Genomic DNA, 17,515 nt, shown 5'->3' with positions numbered 1-17,515 from the left:
CCCTCAGAGGGTGACTCATAAATCCTTATCTCCAGCTCAGATCTCTCCGAGTTCCAGACCTGTAACCCTCATCCTCCCCTTTATTCTCCATAGATACCTCAAATATAACCAAACAAATCGAGTATCTACCTCATGCAACCTCCCACAAAGCTGCTCTCCTTGTATTTCACATTCTAATAAATGACACCACAATATATCCTGATCATCATCTTCCCAAAATCTATCCTGACCACCTCCTCTCCAGCATTCATCTTGATAATCATCCTCCCCAAATCTGGAAGTCTTCCCTTTCTTCATCCCCTAAAGTCAATCAGCCACTGAAGCCCACTGACTCCACCTCCTTAATATCTTCCTATCTGTATCTGTCTGTCTGTCCTCTCTTTTCTATCCAAGGCTGCTCTTAAACTCTCCTTCCCTTCTGTTGAGCCAATCAACAAATTTCTCAGAGTTGGACTCAATTCCTAGTTCCTTCACAAAACCTTCCTTGATTTATCCATCTTATGAATGCGGCACAGTTCTTATTTGTCCACTCAATATAAAACAATGATGTATAGTATCACATGCCAATTTTTGATTGTCCATTTTTTTCTCTATAGAGAAAATAATTCACAACAGCCAAAAAGGATAAACCATTCAACATTCTCCAAACGTTTTCAGTTAAAACAAAGGAGAATTATCTAAAGCCCTAAGTGTCTTCCTCCTTTTGCAAAATGTTCATTGTGCAAGCAGGACTAGGTTCCACATATTCTACATCAGTCTAACCAATGTGATGTGTGATGCAGCAATTATGAAAACACATTTTATGAATAACACAGACACCCCTTCAGCCAGTTTCTGCTTGGTGATAAATCACTGCAAAGTAGGTTATTTTTACTTTTCTATACAAACTCCCAATGAGGTTATACCTTTTTGTGGAGAGATCCGGCTTTTCTCATGGATATCTCTTTGTAATTATACACTACAGAGTATGTATGTATGAATTCTACTTAATGAGTTACTGAATTACATTTAAAAATTCCTTGTGACTAATAGGTCTATGTGGATGTCAAATATAATTTGCCCAAAACAAAACTCTTGAGTCCTTCCTAAATCTGCTCCTCCCAATAGTAAAGGGCACTACAATTTGCTTCAACTCCACATCTAAGAGTACTCTTTGATTTCTCTTTCCCTCAACATCCGTATCAACAACTTCTGCTAATTCTATTTCCAATGATACCTCGAATCCACCTATTTCTCTTCATCTCCAACTCTCAGGTATGAGTCCCCATTGTCTCTTACATGAACTACTGAAATAACTCCTACCAGCCAGCTCTGTTCACACTCTTGCATCTCCCTACCCCAACCAGTCTCCTTTTCCACCATATTCATCTTTTAAAAGACAAATCACGTCAAACCTTTGCTCACAGTCCTTTAATGGCTTTCCTGTGTACTCATCACAAAATCCATACACCTCACCATCATCTACAAGGGCTCACGTGGTCTGGCCTTCCCTTCTTCCCTCCCTCCATTCTGGTGGCACTGTTTCTTCTTGCTAGTCCTTCAACACACCAAGCTTGTTCTCTCCTTAGAGCTTTTGCAGTTGCTGTTCCATCCATATGGAATTCTCTCTCCTCAGGTCATTATAAGGCAAACTCCTTTGGGCATTGAGATTTCAGTTTGAACTGCCCTTCCTTCATAGAATATGCCCCCGACACCCCTGAATAAAGGAAATTTCCAAGTAATTCTCTATCACAGCATACTGGTTATTGTTTTCCAAAGCTTTTATCATACCATATGCTATTTTCTTGTTTATTTATGTATTTATTGCCTGTGTGACCATCAGCTTCTCTCAAGTTTGAGAAACCTAGGAGACACCCTTAGTGCATGACTCCCAGGGTCTCCATGGACCTTCAGCCCTGTATAAAAATGTGGGTGGGCACAGAGCTGGGAGCCTCTGTCTTCCCTGTACTTAGGGGATGGCAGCAGGTTTCTTGCTACAGCTGAAAGTGTCTCCATGCTACAGTTCTGGTGGCAGGACTTCAGTCAAAGACCCCCTTTGGAATTAAGCTCCATGAGAGCTGTATCCTCAGCAACTGCAACAGTGCCGCATATGTATCTGGCATTTCATAAATACTTGCTGGATGAAATGAACACATGAATGATTTCCAGTGTGTTTTATATTCTTAACCGAATGTGGCCTGGTTTCATATTTCTGATTAGTTCTTGAATTATGATCACTGAATTACAATAATTTTTTAAAAAGCTATGTACTTAACTTGGAATTATAGGCAAACTTAAAAGTTGAACTTATTCACTGCATCATGGAAACCTTTGGTACTGACATTACTTATGATCATTGAGCCCAGAGAGACCCCTAGAACACCCCTGTGGCAGCTGCAGAGGCTGGCACTGCTTTTACTACTGCATCAAACTGATGTGCCCATGGTGCACTAATTTCACTTTTGTGGTGCTCAGTCTAACATATACCAAATCACTGATGAATAGGTAGTAAGGCACAGAAGTATAAACTTTGTTAAGATCAAGGTGGGATGACTTGCAGGTCATTCCCTTTATCAGACTTCTTCCTTAGAAAATACAGATCACTCTGACAAATTCTTCTGCACAAAGCCATGGCTGACTGCTACCCAGTATCCTTTTTCCTTTATATTTTTGACAAACTGATTTTATGGCGATATGTTCCAAGTATTTTAGAAAACTGAGTAAAATCCAGGACCAACTCCTTTTAAACAAACATAAGTAATACACAGGAACTTTTTCAATGCCCAGAAATTTCCAGTATTCTCCATAAGTCTATAATATTGAAATGCCCTGCAATAACTTCCACACGTTTTAAAAAATGTTATAGCAACATTCCAAATTAATTTTCAGCATAACCACCAAAAACACAGAAATGGAGACCCATGCTTTCTCATTATGCTCTGCCAAGAATACAATTCTTCTTGCCCTATGCCCACCACTGCACACCTTAATACTATAAACTACTCAAAGTACAGTCCCTAAATGAGGCTTTAACTAGACTATTCACCTTCCTGTAAGAGATTCGGGAGCAAGTCTAAATTCGCCAGGTCATCCATCATCATCATTGCATCTTACCCACTCTTGGCTTTGCAAAATCACCCATGCCCTGCACAAGCCTCCCTCCCAAATCCCATTCTGTGCCTTCTAGAGCTTATCAACAAAATCCTTTCTGCCCTTATTCTTCTCTCTGGATGTTCCCTTCACCTTCTTACGTAAACTGAAACCTAGGTAGTATCTGACTACTCTTTTTCCCTTGAAGTCTTCTCAAATGGGAATGGCTTTATCTCCCACATTCCATATATCCTGGCAGGGGCATAGGTATCCTCTTTGTTCTCACTGCTACTTTCAGATCATTCTTCCTTTTCCCCTTTAAAAAATAAAACTTTGTCCACTTGAAGCATATGCAATTAGACATCACCAGCCACACAGAGGTGCGGCATTTACCTGCAAAACTTCTGGCTCCATATCTCTTCCCTGCTACTATTCCTTGGCATCTTCATCATTGGTAGAGGCACTTCATCCTGACTCACCTACCTGACCTCCCACCCCTAGTGATGTTCTTCACCCCTCTTCAATCAACTACATTATCCATGGTAACTTCTAACCCTCATTACAACCAATAATAACTTTGTCTTCAAGTATTCATTTCTACTTACTTCCTTAGCTATCTCACTCCAGTAATTCTTCAATCTCACTAGAACCTCCCCACTACTCTCCATATTACTGACTCCCTGATTATGTCTCCTTCTCAGTATAGGTTACATGGTCAATCACCATAAAGCTCTCTTATATAATTCTCAATCCCCATGACTCCCTCTCTCTCTTTCTATCAGAATGGTCAGGAAAATACCCAACCTGCTACCTCTCTTACCTACACTGCACACCTACATCAGAACTAGAGAAAATCACACAGCTGTGCTGGCTGGCCTCTCTTCAAAAGCATAACCACTAACCTCAAGTAAGCTGTCAGCACCAGCAGGTGACCCTACTACATTTCCCTAGTTAATTCATTTGTCCTTTCCTTTAAAGATATCTGTTTACATTTTCCTCTTTCTCTTTGATTTTCCACACTCTTTCTTCCAACTCAATGTCAGATGATGACCTTGTTTTATATTCCCCTGAGAAACAGAAACAATTTTATTCTCCTTATTCCTCAAAGTCTTTGCTCCTGCAATCGCCCTTCTTACATTATTGGCTTTTCCTTCTTACTAGATCATTCTGGTCATCATCCAAACATGCTGTAGTATCTCCTGTATTTTCTTAAGCTCTTCTTGACCCTACATTCCCCTAAAACAATTACCCCTATTTTCATTACTATTTTATTACGAGACTCCTCAAGTCTTCCTACGTCTATAACTTGCACTATCATTCTACTATTTCAGGTTAGAAACCCTAGAATCTAACCTGTGTAATTTTCATTTTGTGTAATTTTCATCCTTCCCCTTCCTGCTAGCAGACACCGTAGGTTCTTCCATCAAAATGGTGCATATATCCATCTCTTCTTTGCTGTTTTCCTGCTGCCACTCTAGTCCAGTTTCTTGTGGTAACACATCTAAACAGCTGAAAAGCTCTCCAATGAGCCTCTTGACTGCCATTATTTCCCTCTGCTAATTCATTTTGCATTCCACCACAACCAAAGTCTGCCTGATGTTGACTTCATCATCTTCTTTCTGATTCTGTCTGTTCATAAACCCACAATGATCTCTGATTGCTCATATTACCTGGCTTAAGCTTGTTGCACAATGTTTAAGACATTTCATAATCTAGTCCTATCCTGCCTCGAACCTTTATTTCCTATTGTCCACCAACATAAAACTCTGCTCTTTCAGACCAGTTTCCCTAGTGTGTTCCATGTAAGTCATGCAGATTCCCACTTCCACATTTTCTTCTTTCGTCTATGTTGACCTCACTCCTGAAATCCATCATCATCACTATTCTAAACTGTTTAGACTCTACCCTCCATGACACCTTATCATGCAATTCAAAATCATAGTTTCTTGGCACTAAGGTCCTATAGCATTCCAAGTCTCTGTCACTATTAATGACGTGAATATTTATTAAGTATGATTTTATCACTAATTCTTTCATATACAATATATACCTGAATATAAGTACTTTTTCCTTCAAAATTCCTTCTCAGAAAAGGGAAATCCCCTAATCCTGATTTCTCACAAGATCTCACATACTGCCTGGTGCTTTATTTTGAATAACAAAGCACTGTTTGTAGAAGATACATTAACCTTAAATGACCTCAACTAATTCCACATTTGGATAACATAGAAGCCATCTGAAATAATACGTTGGAAAATAACAGGTAAAGAAATTCAATCAGATACAGTAATTATTCCTGTGGGAATGATCTCAAAATTGGAAATGCTGGATCTCACAAACACCCTTTTTAGAATCACTTTAAAATCAATAAAGTTAATCTCCACATTGCAAATATCATAAATACACACCTAACTAATTGCAAATGCAACTGTCCTAATTTTATGTGAAGAGATACTGGGTTTTGGGACAAAACTTCCTGTGACAGCATCATCCTTAGATTCAAAATCTGCTGCATCTCAAACAACTTAGGTGGCAGTGAAGAGGGCATGTTCAGGAGCAGGGCATTAAATGACCTGGAAGGGGGCCTGAGTAGAGATAATGATAGCAATGGTGAGGCATTCACCATTCAGGACAGTTTAAATGTGTATGCACAGTTAAATTATTAACTATGTAAACAGACATGCGATCACATCATCTATATCCCTAAATGTTTACATACTGAAGTTGGCAAAATACTCTTTTATGGCAGGCAATGGGTGTGGGGAGCAAAGGGCAACTGAACAACAGAAATGAGTTAGGTAACCAATGGTATTGTTTAAGTCATGATGTGACAGGAAAAATACTTGGTGTGGTTAGTACTAGCACTGATACTCATCAAATGCGTGGAAGCTCAGTGTCCCAATGTTCAAGTTCAAGGACTGGACTAAATGTTCTCTAGGATCCTCTGCAATTCGCAAATGTTATTTCTATTGTTTTCTACTCTATTCTTTTCTAATGACTCAGGAGCACTGGTAAATACAAAGAGAAATTTATTTTGTAGGCTACTGCAAATTTCTTCTTCCTTACCATTTAATATAACTTGGAAACTACGTATATTTCCTAAACTTCAGTCCTGCTTTACTGCCCTTATAAGCTTGATTTTTTGGACTTTAAGAATCCTTGGTATTAGATTACCAAGCATTCCATCTTACAATGACATCATTTTAGAGATAAGAGGTATATTTAAGCATGTCTCTTTCAGCATCTTTTTCCCTCAAGAAGAAACTAGGGGCTATGAGAGTTTAATGCTGCTCAGCGGCAGAACTGAGACCCAAACCCAGGCTTTACTCCTTCTGAATTCTGGCTATGAGCCATGACACCAAGCTCTGGGTACTCCACAGGAGATTACTGTGGTGATGAGTCATATTTTCAATTTCTTGAAGTTTTTTCTCAATTGTATGTATGAATGTACAAAGGTTATGGGCCATATCAGTATAATTTTCTTGTTACTTGAATGCAATTTCTGACTTTTCTCCAGAGGTGAAGTGCCTAATGATCCCTCCACGCCCTATGTGATTCCTGCCCTCCAGTAAAACCAACCTAAGCCTTCAATCATCACTGCATAACTCTCCCATTTCTGCTAAAGAGATAACTCTTTCAAGCCAGATGAGCCGCATTTCTAATTACCAGACTCTCCTCATGGAGAATCATCCTACAGTAAATCAAACAGAATGGACCTGGAGACAACAGATGCTGATCTCAAGCACACCACTTGTGAAATCATCCATTATGCACAGGTGGCCTAGGAGGGCTGACACAGAGGGCCCCACTCACACCACTACAGCACCGCCATTCCATAGCGTCTTGGAAACACACACATCACATCAGCACCTGGTAAACTTTATGCATCTTAGTTGGGATTAGACAAACTACCACTCTCTGTAGACTTCTCTTTGCCTTTTCAAGCTCAAATACTATTACTACTCAGAGTTACATAATGGTAAGGCTTACGACCGGATGGTTAACAAAAATTAATGCTTACCTTCAATTCTCTTTAAAGCTGAAAGGCACATATCCTGACTTGGAAATTCAAAGGGATTGCTGCAGGTTCGAATGGTGTTACATTCACATTTCCCATTGATTATATTGCAGCCAGCAATAAGGTTTTCATTGCATGGTTTAAAACCAAGCAGTTGGTCATCAGTCCAGTTCTCATCTGTAAAACAATTAACAACCAGATAATGTGTGTTTGCAGCTTCATTCAAAGGCCTGTTTGAGGGCAAAAATGCACTGGGATGTCAAGATTAACATTCAATTTTGACAAATCAATTTGTGAAAAGCAGTCTGGCTGAAACTTTACAAATGAATGAAACCCAATCTCTTTGTAATAACTGAGAAAACTGAAATAATAGCCATACACGTAGGCATTAAATAGCTATATGCACAAAGGTTTGAAACAAAAAACCACTACTTCTCTTATGTGTTATTACAACAACAATTGAGATGCCTTTAAAAATGTTTAATATCAAATAAAGATTCCTGGGTTTTGTCAATCTACAAAATTATTTTTTAAAAAGTTCTGTTTTGGCCAGGCACAGTGGCTCATGCCTGTAATCCCAACATTTTCAGAGACCAAGGCGGGGGGATTACTTGAGACCAGAAATTCATGACCAGCCTGGGCAACACAGTGAGACCCAGTCTCTACAAAAATAAAAAAAAAACTAACTGGGCATGGTGGTGCATGCCTGTGGTCCCAGCACTCAGGAGTTTGAGGTGGGAGGATCACTTGCCCAGGAGGTTGATCACCCCACTGCATTCCAGCCAGGGAAACTGAGTGAGACACTCTAAAAAGCTGATTTTTTACTCTATTGGTAGGGACCAACTTCAGATTTAAAACAGCTCTTCAACTTACTACATTAAGGCAGCTAATAATCAACATCAAAAATCAGACACCACCAAGAGTTACAGTGGAGGGGATCCCTTCTAATGCATTTGGGGACAGACTGGTAGTATCCATCACTGCCAACCCAAAGTCAGAAACAACAACAAAACTAAAGGCCTGCAGCTCAGTGACAGGCTGAGGTAACTGAATACTGAGGCCGAGATCAAATCAGGTTCTGATCAGGGAATGGAGCAGACCACAATAAATAAAGTACATTTTAAAAACAGCTATCATGGCTCAGCTCCAAAAAAATGCAATGAGTATGACAGAATCATATGCAGGCTCAATTCTTAATATTCCTCATAGTTGAAACATCTCTTATAGGAAATCAGACTATCTCTCTATGAATCCTTGGGCCATTACATGGGTTTTTCCCACACTTAACATTATCTTTAACAGATACTTTACCCACCTGAAATGGGTACTGCCTGTTACATAGTAAACATGTTTCTGATAAGCATATCTGAAGAGAATTTTTTAAAGTACTTGAATTTCAGAAACCTTAAACCTCTTGCTCAAACTAAAGCAGGTATAAATGCCATCTTAAGAATCTGTTTTTGGCTGGGATTGGTGGCTCATGCCTGTAATCCCAGCATTTTGGGAAGCCGAGGCGGGCAGATCACCTGAGAACAGCCTGGCCAACATGATGAAACCCCATCTCCATTAAAAATACAAAAATTAGCTGGATATGGTGGTGCACGCCTGTGGTCCCTGCTACTCAGCAGGCTGAAGCAGGAGAGTTGTTTGAAATAGAGAAGTGGAGGTTGTAGCGAGCCAAGATCGCGCCACTGCACTCCAGCCTGGGCAACAAAGTGAAACTCCGTCTCAAAAAAAAAAAAAAAAAGTACAAACGAATGACTCTGATTTTTATAGGGTTAGCTTTTATTGCTGGCATCACTGCTCAGCACATAAGTGAGACAAAAGTGTGCTCTCCCGGACTGAAATAAATAATTTTCTCATCAAGAGGTCTTTACAAGAATGTCATTTACTACATAAAGAGCTTCAGGGCGGTCCTTTGAAAAGGGAGAATAGAAAATCTCTTGTGTTTTGATTTCAGGAGATCAGGCTCACTTATTTGATCAAAGCCTCAGCTTTTAGTAAAATGATTATCTTTCGGATGTGAAGTTTATACCAACACACAATTTATGTTTTAAAATTTGTTCTCCTATTTAGCCTATATTTGGTCCGAGAGAGAGAGAGAGAGAAAGAGACAGAGAGAGAGAGAGAGAGAGAGAGAGAGAGACAGAGAGACAGACAGACAGAGAGAGAGGAGGGGAGAGAGAGAGAAGCAATACATACACACACACACATATAACATATACACACAAAGGTACATTCCTATCCTCAAGACAACAATGAAATTAGTAAAGTACTCTGAAAGGAAAATCAGAAAAAGAATACCATATTGAAAAAATTCAACATAGAAAAGAAGGTGATATTTGTCTTCAGTTATAATAAAATGTGCATCCAAGTGATTGCTTATCTGTTTAACTGTTAACATGCCAGTAGTACTAGCATTTTACTATAGTTCAGTCAGATTTGCCATGGAGGAATTTTTGTAACTACATATGCAAATTTATAACTGAAAGACAGCTTAGCCCTAGGAATTAAAAGAACTTGTAAGAAATTCAAGTAACATTTGAGCTACTGAAAAACTCTGTATATCTGTCCTCCTCTCCTTCATAGTTTTAAGAGGAAACCTTTATTACTGTTCTTATAAATACGTGCAGTTACTGAGTTGATTCTACTGCAGAATTTTTTCCACAGTAAACATCCCTTCCCACCATTCTAATTGGAACTCCCTGAAGACACCACTCTCCTGAACTACCACAATGTCTTCTAACCTGGCTCCCTGCCACTATTCTCTTGTCACTCCACCTCACTCCCCACAATGTCCCCAGATCCATCTTCCTCAAAAAACAAACCTGCCCAGTAATTCTCTTTTGGCAACAAGAAAATGTCCCAGCTTCTTACTGCTGAATATCAGCTTCTTCATGGCATGGCTTGTAGCTACTTCGGCAGACTTGTCTTTCCCCAGCCCCTCTCACATCCTAATGCTCTAGGCACACTGTGGCTCTCAGCACAAACCTGCAGGAACTGCTCCCGTGCTTTACTTGGGAGTGTCGTCCACCTGGAATACCTCCTTCCCTTCTTCCTCTGATATCTCCTGCTCATCCTTCAAAACCTAGCTCAGATGTTACCTCTTTCAAGAAGCCTTCTCCACCTGCCCCAGGAGAACAAGGTGCTCCATCCTCCGTGCTCCCACAAACATCTGCACAGACCTGTTGTCCCCTACCATAGTGGTTTTATATAAACCATAATTCCCCAGTAGACAAAGAAGCCTCACATATGTATATATATACACACATATGTATATATATGTATTATACATATGTGTGTATATACAGACACATACATGTCACTGGTATGGTCAATGCAGTTGTATCTTTTTTTAACAAAAAAGTGCCTAATTAAAAAATGATTAAAAAATATATACATACACACACACACACATACACAAAACATCACAAGGAAAACTATGCTTCAAGATATAATAAAGAACCTGTTTAAACAATACAAATCCTGTTTTAAAAGCTTACTATTACAGCACTGTATGAGGCACATATTTCAAAGAAATGCTTGGAATACTGGGCGCATTTCTCACTGGGCATCACCTACCATTACTCTCCTCCTCCACCGTTCGGCTCTAAGACTTCAACCTCTTATTACCTGGCTGGCATCAACAGTCCTTCCAAGCAGCCCATCTCACAGCCAATTGGTTTTCACTGCCAGATGCTTTTCTCTGCCACCCCACAGGAAGACCATTTCCCCCAAATATGGAATCAGAACTAAAAGGCCTTTGATGAGGCCGCTGGCCCCTTGCTGTTTTCTGCTGCTTTCTCAGCAGAAGTTTCCGGGCAGCAGCAGCAGACTCACCTGAAGATGCTCAGGTGAAGGTGACCATCCCTCTCAGAAACATTGCTGCCACTATGTCCAGACAGGAAGCATCTCTGACTCTAAAGCTAACAACATCTGAGACGCTTTTATTTTCTTTTTTTGAGAGTAAACTCCTTCAATTTTCTGCCTGTTCCTAATCAATACTTTGGTTTTCTTCATGGGAAATGGTTTCCCTAGCAACCACTGCTTCATAGGATCAAGTACAACATGCTACTGAGACAAATGCTTTTCTGGTATTACAGAACATTACATTTTAAAATAATTTAACAAAATCAACAAGGACTGAAAGCAAAAATGTAATGAGCTTTGATTACAGAAATCAAATCTGAGCCCAAGAGTTCTGTTAACAGCATTTGGCAAATTATGTTTTAAAATCTCTCTTTTCCTAAGTAAATCCACATACACAGCACAAGAATCAAGGTTCTCATTCTCTAACACAGTTCCTGGTTTCTCCTTGGACTGATGAGGAAAAAAAAAAAAAGTTAAAAACAGAGGTACTGGTCTTTAACAACACGAAGTAGGTTTTTTCCTGGTACCCTAAACGTGACAAGATGTAGTCTTCTCGCCTGAAAGGTCAAGACAACTGAGGTACCTCTGCAAATGTATTTTTAAGTTTGTAATTTCTGCAAGATACCAAATTAGGATATTAGATAGGTTACTTTTTCTAAGTATAGAGAAACCTACTAATTTCATAAATATATTCAAATTCATGTATGTTCAAATATGTCTAATATTGAGTACTACAGTGAAGTGCCAGGTATATAAACTGCTAAACCAACACTTCCACTTGGATGTTCAAAAGACATCTTGAAATATATTGCTTTTTCTCATGACAAGCTCTGTACTTCAGTATGCAGATGAATTACTTTATGTGTATTTCCCATTTCATCCCACAGAACATTAATTAAGGTGTAATTGAGGGCTGAAATGTAATAAACTTAATAATTTGTATTGCTTTGATCAAGGGCATTCAAGGAAACTAATTATTATTTTATTATTTTGTTCAATTACTTATCTTTTTGCTTTACTGAAAGTACACAGTGAATACAATAACTGACTAGCACAATTTGGTGCCACAACCTCTATTCATACTAAAGTATCAGGAGTTTTATGTACCATTTTTTTTTTCACCATTAGTGCAAAACGGAAAAAGAAAAAAAAGCAAATAAAATGTTAATATTATGATGGAAATAGTTTTGACCTGATGTACCACCCGAAAAGAGCTTGGGGCTTCTCAGGGGTCTGTAGCCCACACTTTGAGAACTGCTGTTCTAAAGAGCACGTCCTGCAGGTACACCTGGGCCAAGGAGTAACAAAGAGTGCTGGGTAAGTCTTCTAGCAGTTACCGTGGAACCATAAAAATGAATGTTTCTTTAATGTGACTTAGCTAATATGTAACTGGTAAATAGGAAAATGGTGTCAGTATAATATAGATGTTCTGCTGGTTCTCATGTGATTTTTTTCCCAGCACATTAATGTTCCAAAAAAAATCAAAAGTGGGCCAGGCGCGGCGGCTCACGCCTGTACTCCCAGCCCTTTGGGAGACTAAGATAAAGGCAGACGACTTCACCCCAGGAATTCGAGACCAGTCTAGGCAACATGACAAAACCCTGTCTCTACAAAAGACACAAAAATTAGCCGGGTGTGGTGGTGCATGCCTGTAATTCCAGCTACTTGGGAGGCTGAGGCATAAGAACTGCTTGAACCTGGGGGTAGAGGTTGCAGTGAGCCAAGATTGCACCACTGCACTTGAGCCTGGGCGACAGAGCAAGACTCTGTCAAAAAAATAAATAAATAAAAATAAATATCAGGAGCAAGTTTTCTCACAGTTAAAAGTCTTACCAGTATATGGAAGACCTGAAGAAAAGGCTGAAAATTTTGCTTAAATTCTTTTCTTTAGTGCAAGAAATGACTGCTCTGGTGGTTAAAATGTCCTCTATATTAAACTATCTGGGGAAACTGCAAGTAGAAATGAGAAGGCTGGAGACACTTGCCCCTGTAGTTAAAAAAAAAAAAAGAAAAGAAAAACCACAATGATGAAGAAACTACTGGATGTTATGTTTAATTCTGGTAACACTGTTCTACATGCAAAGTAAACATCTTCAACATCCCATGCCCTGAAAGGAGGCAGAATGAGCTTCGGAGTATGGAGGACTGCAAAGGATGGGCTACCAGTGAGCCAGGTGCAAATAAATGCTAGGGGCAGCTTACCTGGGCCAGTATTTTTATTTGAGTTCTTATTGTTTGCATTTATCTTCTATGCACACAGTTGCATAGGTCTTAAGTGACCTTCCCCAACACTATTTTTCCCCAACAGCTCTCTTATTTTTAGTGTAATGAATGATTTTGCAGAATATGAGTAGGTTTTTTTATTTGCTTTACAAGAGTGAACAACATATGTTGCCAAAGCAGAAAACACCTGTACTTCCAATAGCTACATTCAGTCTTGTCCTGGACTTAGTCCTTCTCCTCTAAGAATATCTTTCAATATTCTCGGTGATGCCTGAAATTCTGTCCTTCTACATTTGACATGAAAGATTTTCAATGCAAAGGCTAATTGGAGAGAAGTTTCCATCCTGAGGGCAGGGAAGTGGGCACTGAGAAGGATATGAAGGATGAGGCCTCTTACAAGATGTATGGAGGCATAACCAACACCAGATTTGTGAAGCAGCAGCTCCAGGGGATACAGATCCCCTGTGCTAAGGAGCTACAGGAACCAGCTGTGGCAACACCAGCTTTGAGTGGTCCTGGATTCAACCGCTATGCCCTTCAACATATCTTTCCATCTGCTTGCTGGTGTCTGAAATTCCACTAACATGGAAAAAAACATTTCAGGTATGAGTGCACTTACTGGACAAAATATTGTGTGTTCATATGAAATTTCTGCCATCCTGAAGGTGGAAGGCATTTGTATACTCAGATTCTTACCATTTCCACCTAGTATCTGTTTAGGTTAATAGAGTTTACTCCAAACCAAGAGATGGCTGCACCCCATTATATGGCAATCCACTCACCAGAAATATGCTATAGCAGATATTAAAAAGCAAGAAACAAATTCACAGTACACACTCGGAAGCTCACAGTAATGGAATTCTGTTGGCAGAAGAGAAGCTTCTGGGAATATATATCAAATTAATTCTCCAGCTGTTCACATATCCCTGTGGCTACAGGAAGATGCAAATAGCTAATACTGGCATCTCTTTTCATGCCAGCCTAGAAACTCCAGTGTAATGTAAAATTGCTGCTCTTAACTCCCCCAGCTCCTGGCTGGCTGTTATCAGGCATTCAGTTCTGCTCGAGGAGGAATCGAATACAGTCTGCTTTCATTCTCTCTGCTTCAAGCTTAAGGCCTATGTACCCAAAGCTGGTGCTTCCTTCTCCTTCTCTTCCTTGTGCTGTAATCAGTGCAAAGCAGGAAGGGCAAATTTATGGTTATCAGTAGAAATGATTCATGTTACAAAAATGTATTTTACAGACATTTCTACAAAGTGAAACAATTTTAAGCATATGTAACTATAAACCAGAGTGGACAAAGCCTGAATCCTTCAAACAATGGAATACTAAAGTGTGGACACAATTATTTGTTGAAGACTAACTCTTAAACTGATGCAAACATCTAAATGTATAACAAACAAGAACACTGATTTGTATTATGTCCAAGTGAGGAATTCACTGAAAAACAAGCAGCACTGATCCAATACACTAAATCAACTTACAGTAAAATATTTGTTAGTAAGCATATGTCCCTTTGCTACACTTTTCATCATACACCTCAGCAATACAACTAACAGAGAAGCACCAGTTTCATGTTTCGTGAAACAAGAAATAAGGACAGGAGAAACTGGGGCTACAGGACACAACTCTCCTACTTCACAGTTCTGCCTAACCTAGGAGCCATCTTAAACTGTATATGGAGAAACAGCCCAGTGGGGGATGGTGTAATGGAGAGGGCCCTGGCCCAGGAGACCACAACCTGAGTTCTGTCACTCATTCACAGCAGGACCCTGAACAAGGCATTTATCTCTCTAAGCTCCAATTTTTTAATTACAAAAAGGACGTGAAATGGATAATTCATGAGGCCCCTTTAGACTTTATCCTGATGTTTGATTCTAGCATCTTTATTGAAATTGTACAATGCTAACAATTTATTGGGAACAGTGCCAGAGAATCACATGCCTATGGCAGTCATAACTTAAATGTAAAATAATGTTCCATTATCAGACCAATTTGACTTCATTTTGAAAACAAAGTCACTATGCAGAGTAAGGCAAGCCAAAGGTCTTTTAATGTAATGAATATCACTTTCCAGGACCTTTCCAGTATCTTCATTCTTAGAGGATTCACTAGCTGAGGTCTCAGTGAATCTCCTCATTTAATAAAACAGGATTGGCTATGAACTGACAATTGTTGAAGCACTCTGTCATGACGCAACTGTCCCTACTTCTGTATGTATTTGGAAGTCTCTATAATAAAAAGATTTTTTAATGTGAGGGGTTTATAGGAAACGTACCAAATACTTAAAAATGAAGAACAATGGAAGCACCATATGTCAACATTGATGGGGACACAGTTAAGACAGTGTTTAAAGGGAAATTTCACAGGGCATAAGGTAGGTGGAAAAAAAAAAAGAATGAACTAAACATCCAACTTGAAAAAAGAGCAACAGAGCAAGTTCAAAGAATCAAGGAGGGAGGAAATAATAAATCTACGGAGAAAATAAAAGCAACAAAAACAGTTAACAAAATTAAAAAACTGGTACTTGGGAAAGATTATTAAGACATCTTATAAATGGCTTTTGATGAATAGTCTCACACAGCATGTTAACTCATCCAGATACTCTGACGTATATTTTTTCAATCACTTTCTCTTTTGAGGTTTTACCAGGAAGTTACTCAAAGTTAGACACTGAATGGCTCCATTTCTGAAATTTTTTAAATAACCAAGGTAGGTATTAATGCACATTTACATGTTTTCCTAGCTGCAGTTAGTCTGACTGCACTCTGTGGCACAGAACTTCATTCTCTTATATTCCCTCTGCTTTAAGAGTAAAATCCAATAGTTTCCAAGGAAAATCTCAGGCCTTCTCCCCTGGTTCATGTTTGTGCTGTGCTAGATCAGCCTTCTATTCAGGCACAGGCCATGATTAAGCAATGCAGCTGTCTCCGAACTTGAATGTCCAGTAAAAAGATGTAACTGCGTGTTTATCCAGCTTCAAAGGATATCAATTTTCAGTTATCAAACACACTCTGACTTAAAAATTAATAAACCTTGGTTGAGGAAAAAAGTATTTAGGAGAAATGTCTAATTATTCCCTATTTGATCTCTTCATCAGGATACTCTAAAAAAAAGGCATCCTTGGATTAAGCCAGGTCATTAGCTGTCTCTTACATACCTGGTTCAGAGTGTTTTATCCTCCTACGGAGGTGCTTTAAAGTAAATAACACCCAGCAAGGGGTATTAAGGGAACAGCTCAATCAAACTTCTTAAGGCTATGCAGTTGCAAAGCAATGGTCTACAAAATGAAGTCCAACGTGCAGTCATTTGAGTCCCTGGCATGGAACAACGCAAAGCTAGTTTAGACTTGATCCCAACAAACTTCGTCAACCTCATCCCTGCCAAGCCTCCCTCTTCCTCCAGTAAGAGTGACTATGAATTGCATTATTGTTCCATGTTGTTTCATGACATTCATGGCTGTTCTCTCTGTCTAGAAAGTTACTTCTCTTCATCTGCACTGGAAACTCCTCCTCAGTGGTTAATACTTTCTTTAGATTTCCCCACTCTATAGGGACTGAAGTAAGTATGATTTCCAATGTAGGACTTCTACTGCATATCTATTAAAATTACTTCACTTACAGCAGCACAATGAAATTGTTCATCTAATCTCCTTTACCAGAAGTGGGTTCTTTGAAACTAAGGATCTACTTTTTACTCTTCATCACTGAACTATACGGCTTAGCAAATAATAGCTTAGCAAAATAAATACCTGCAGAAGGAATAAATAGGGATAGGGAGGACGAGCACATGAATTTAAACAAAGCAATGTGAATCTTTGAGCGGCAAACTTTTTCTGGAAAGTAACTTTGTTGGCAGAGAAAGAAAAGTCAATTATTTAGAAATAACAGAAAAACATCTTGGGATCTCAGTCTTCCTACTTGTGAAATATTAATATTAATTCAAGTTTTCTTTTAACCTCAATACTATATTAAGCAACACTTCCACAAATCAGTATTTATGACATGTCGAATGAGTGAATGAATATGCCTCAACCATGTCAGATAAATAATAACTTAAATAATAAACTTTTAATCTCCCTTTCTGCCACTTCTGTATATTATGACAATAATTAGATAATGTGACACACGTTAATGCTTCTTGCCAGAATGTGACTTGAGGACATGAATAATGCACAGTACCATTTTATAAATATTAATGGATGCTCTAACCTAAAATCTGTTAGTCAAATCACCAAGAGTAAACCAGAAGACTAGGTATGGGAATTGCACACATCCAAAAATGTGAACCACTAGAGTGAAAAGAAATGTGACCAGACCTTCTAACAATTAAATA

At 39.0% G+C, this 17,515-nt stretch overlaps 1 protein-coding gene across 5 annotated transcripts in view; it reads right to left on the bottom strand.

Moving 5' to 3' along the window:
- CRIM1 (cysteine rich transmembrane BMP regulator 1) overlaps positions 1-17,515 on the bottom strand; it is a 197,358-nt gene that overhangs the window by 149,381 nt on the left and 30,462 nt on the right. For 4 of the 5 annotated variants that reach the window (XM_017871276.1, XM_017871277.1, XM_017871279.1 and 1 more), the window contains exon 2: positions 7,091-7,264. The exons of the other annotated variant lie outside the window; for it this stretch is intronic. In XM_017871276.1, the coding sequence (XP_017726765.1) occupies positions 7,091-7,264 (174 nt within the window). The remainder of the gene's footprint in view (positions 1-7,090; positions 7,265-17,515) is intronic. 5 annotated transcript variants of the gene reach the window in all.

Source organism: Rhinopithecus bieti, unplaced genomic scaffold (genome assembly GCF_001698545.2).
Source record: "Rhinopithecus bieti isolate Rb0 unplaced genomic scaffold, ASM169854v2 scaffold_6547, whole genome shotgun sequence".
NCBI lineage: Eukaryota > Metazoa > Chordata > Mammalia > Primates > Cercopithecidae > Rhinopithecus > Rhinopithecus bieti.
Note: the sequence above shows the minus strand (reverse complement) of the source record. Positions and strands in the feature narration are given on the sequence as shown.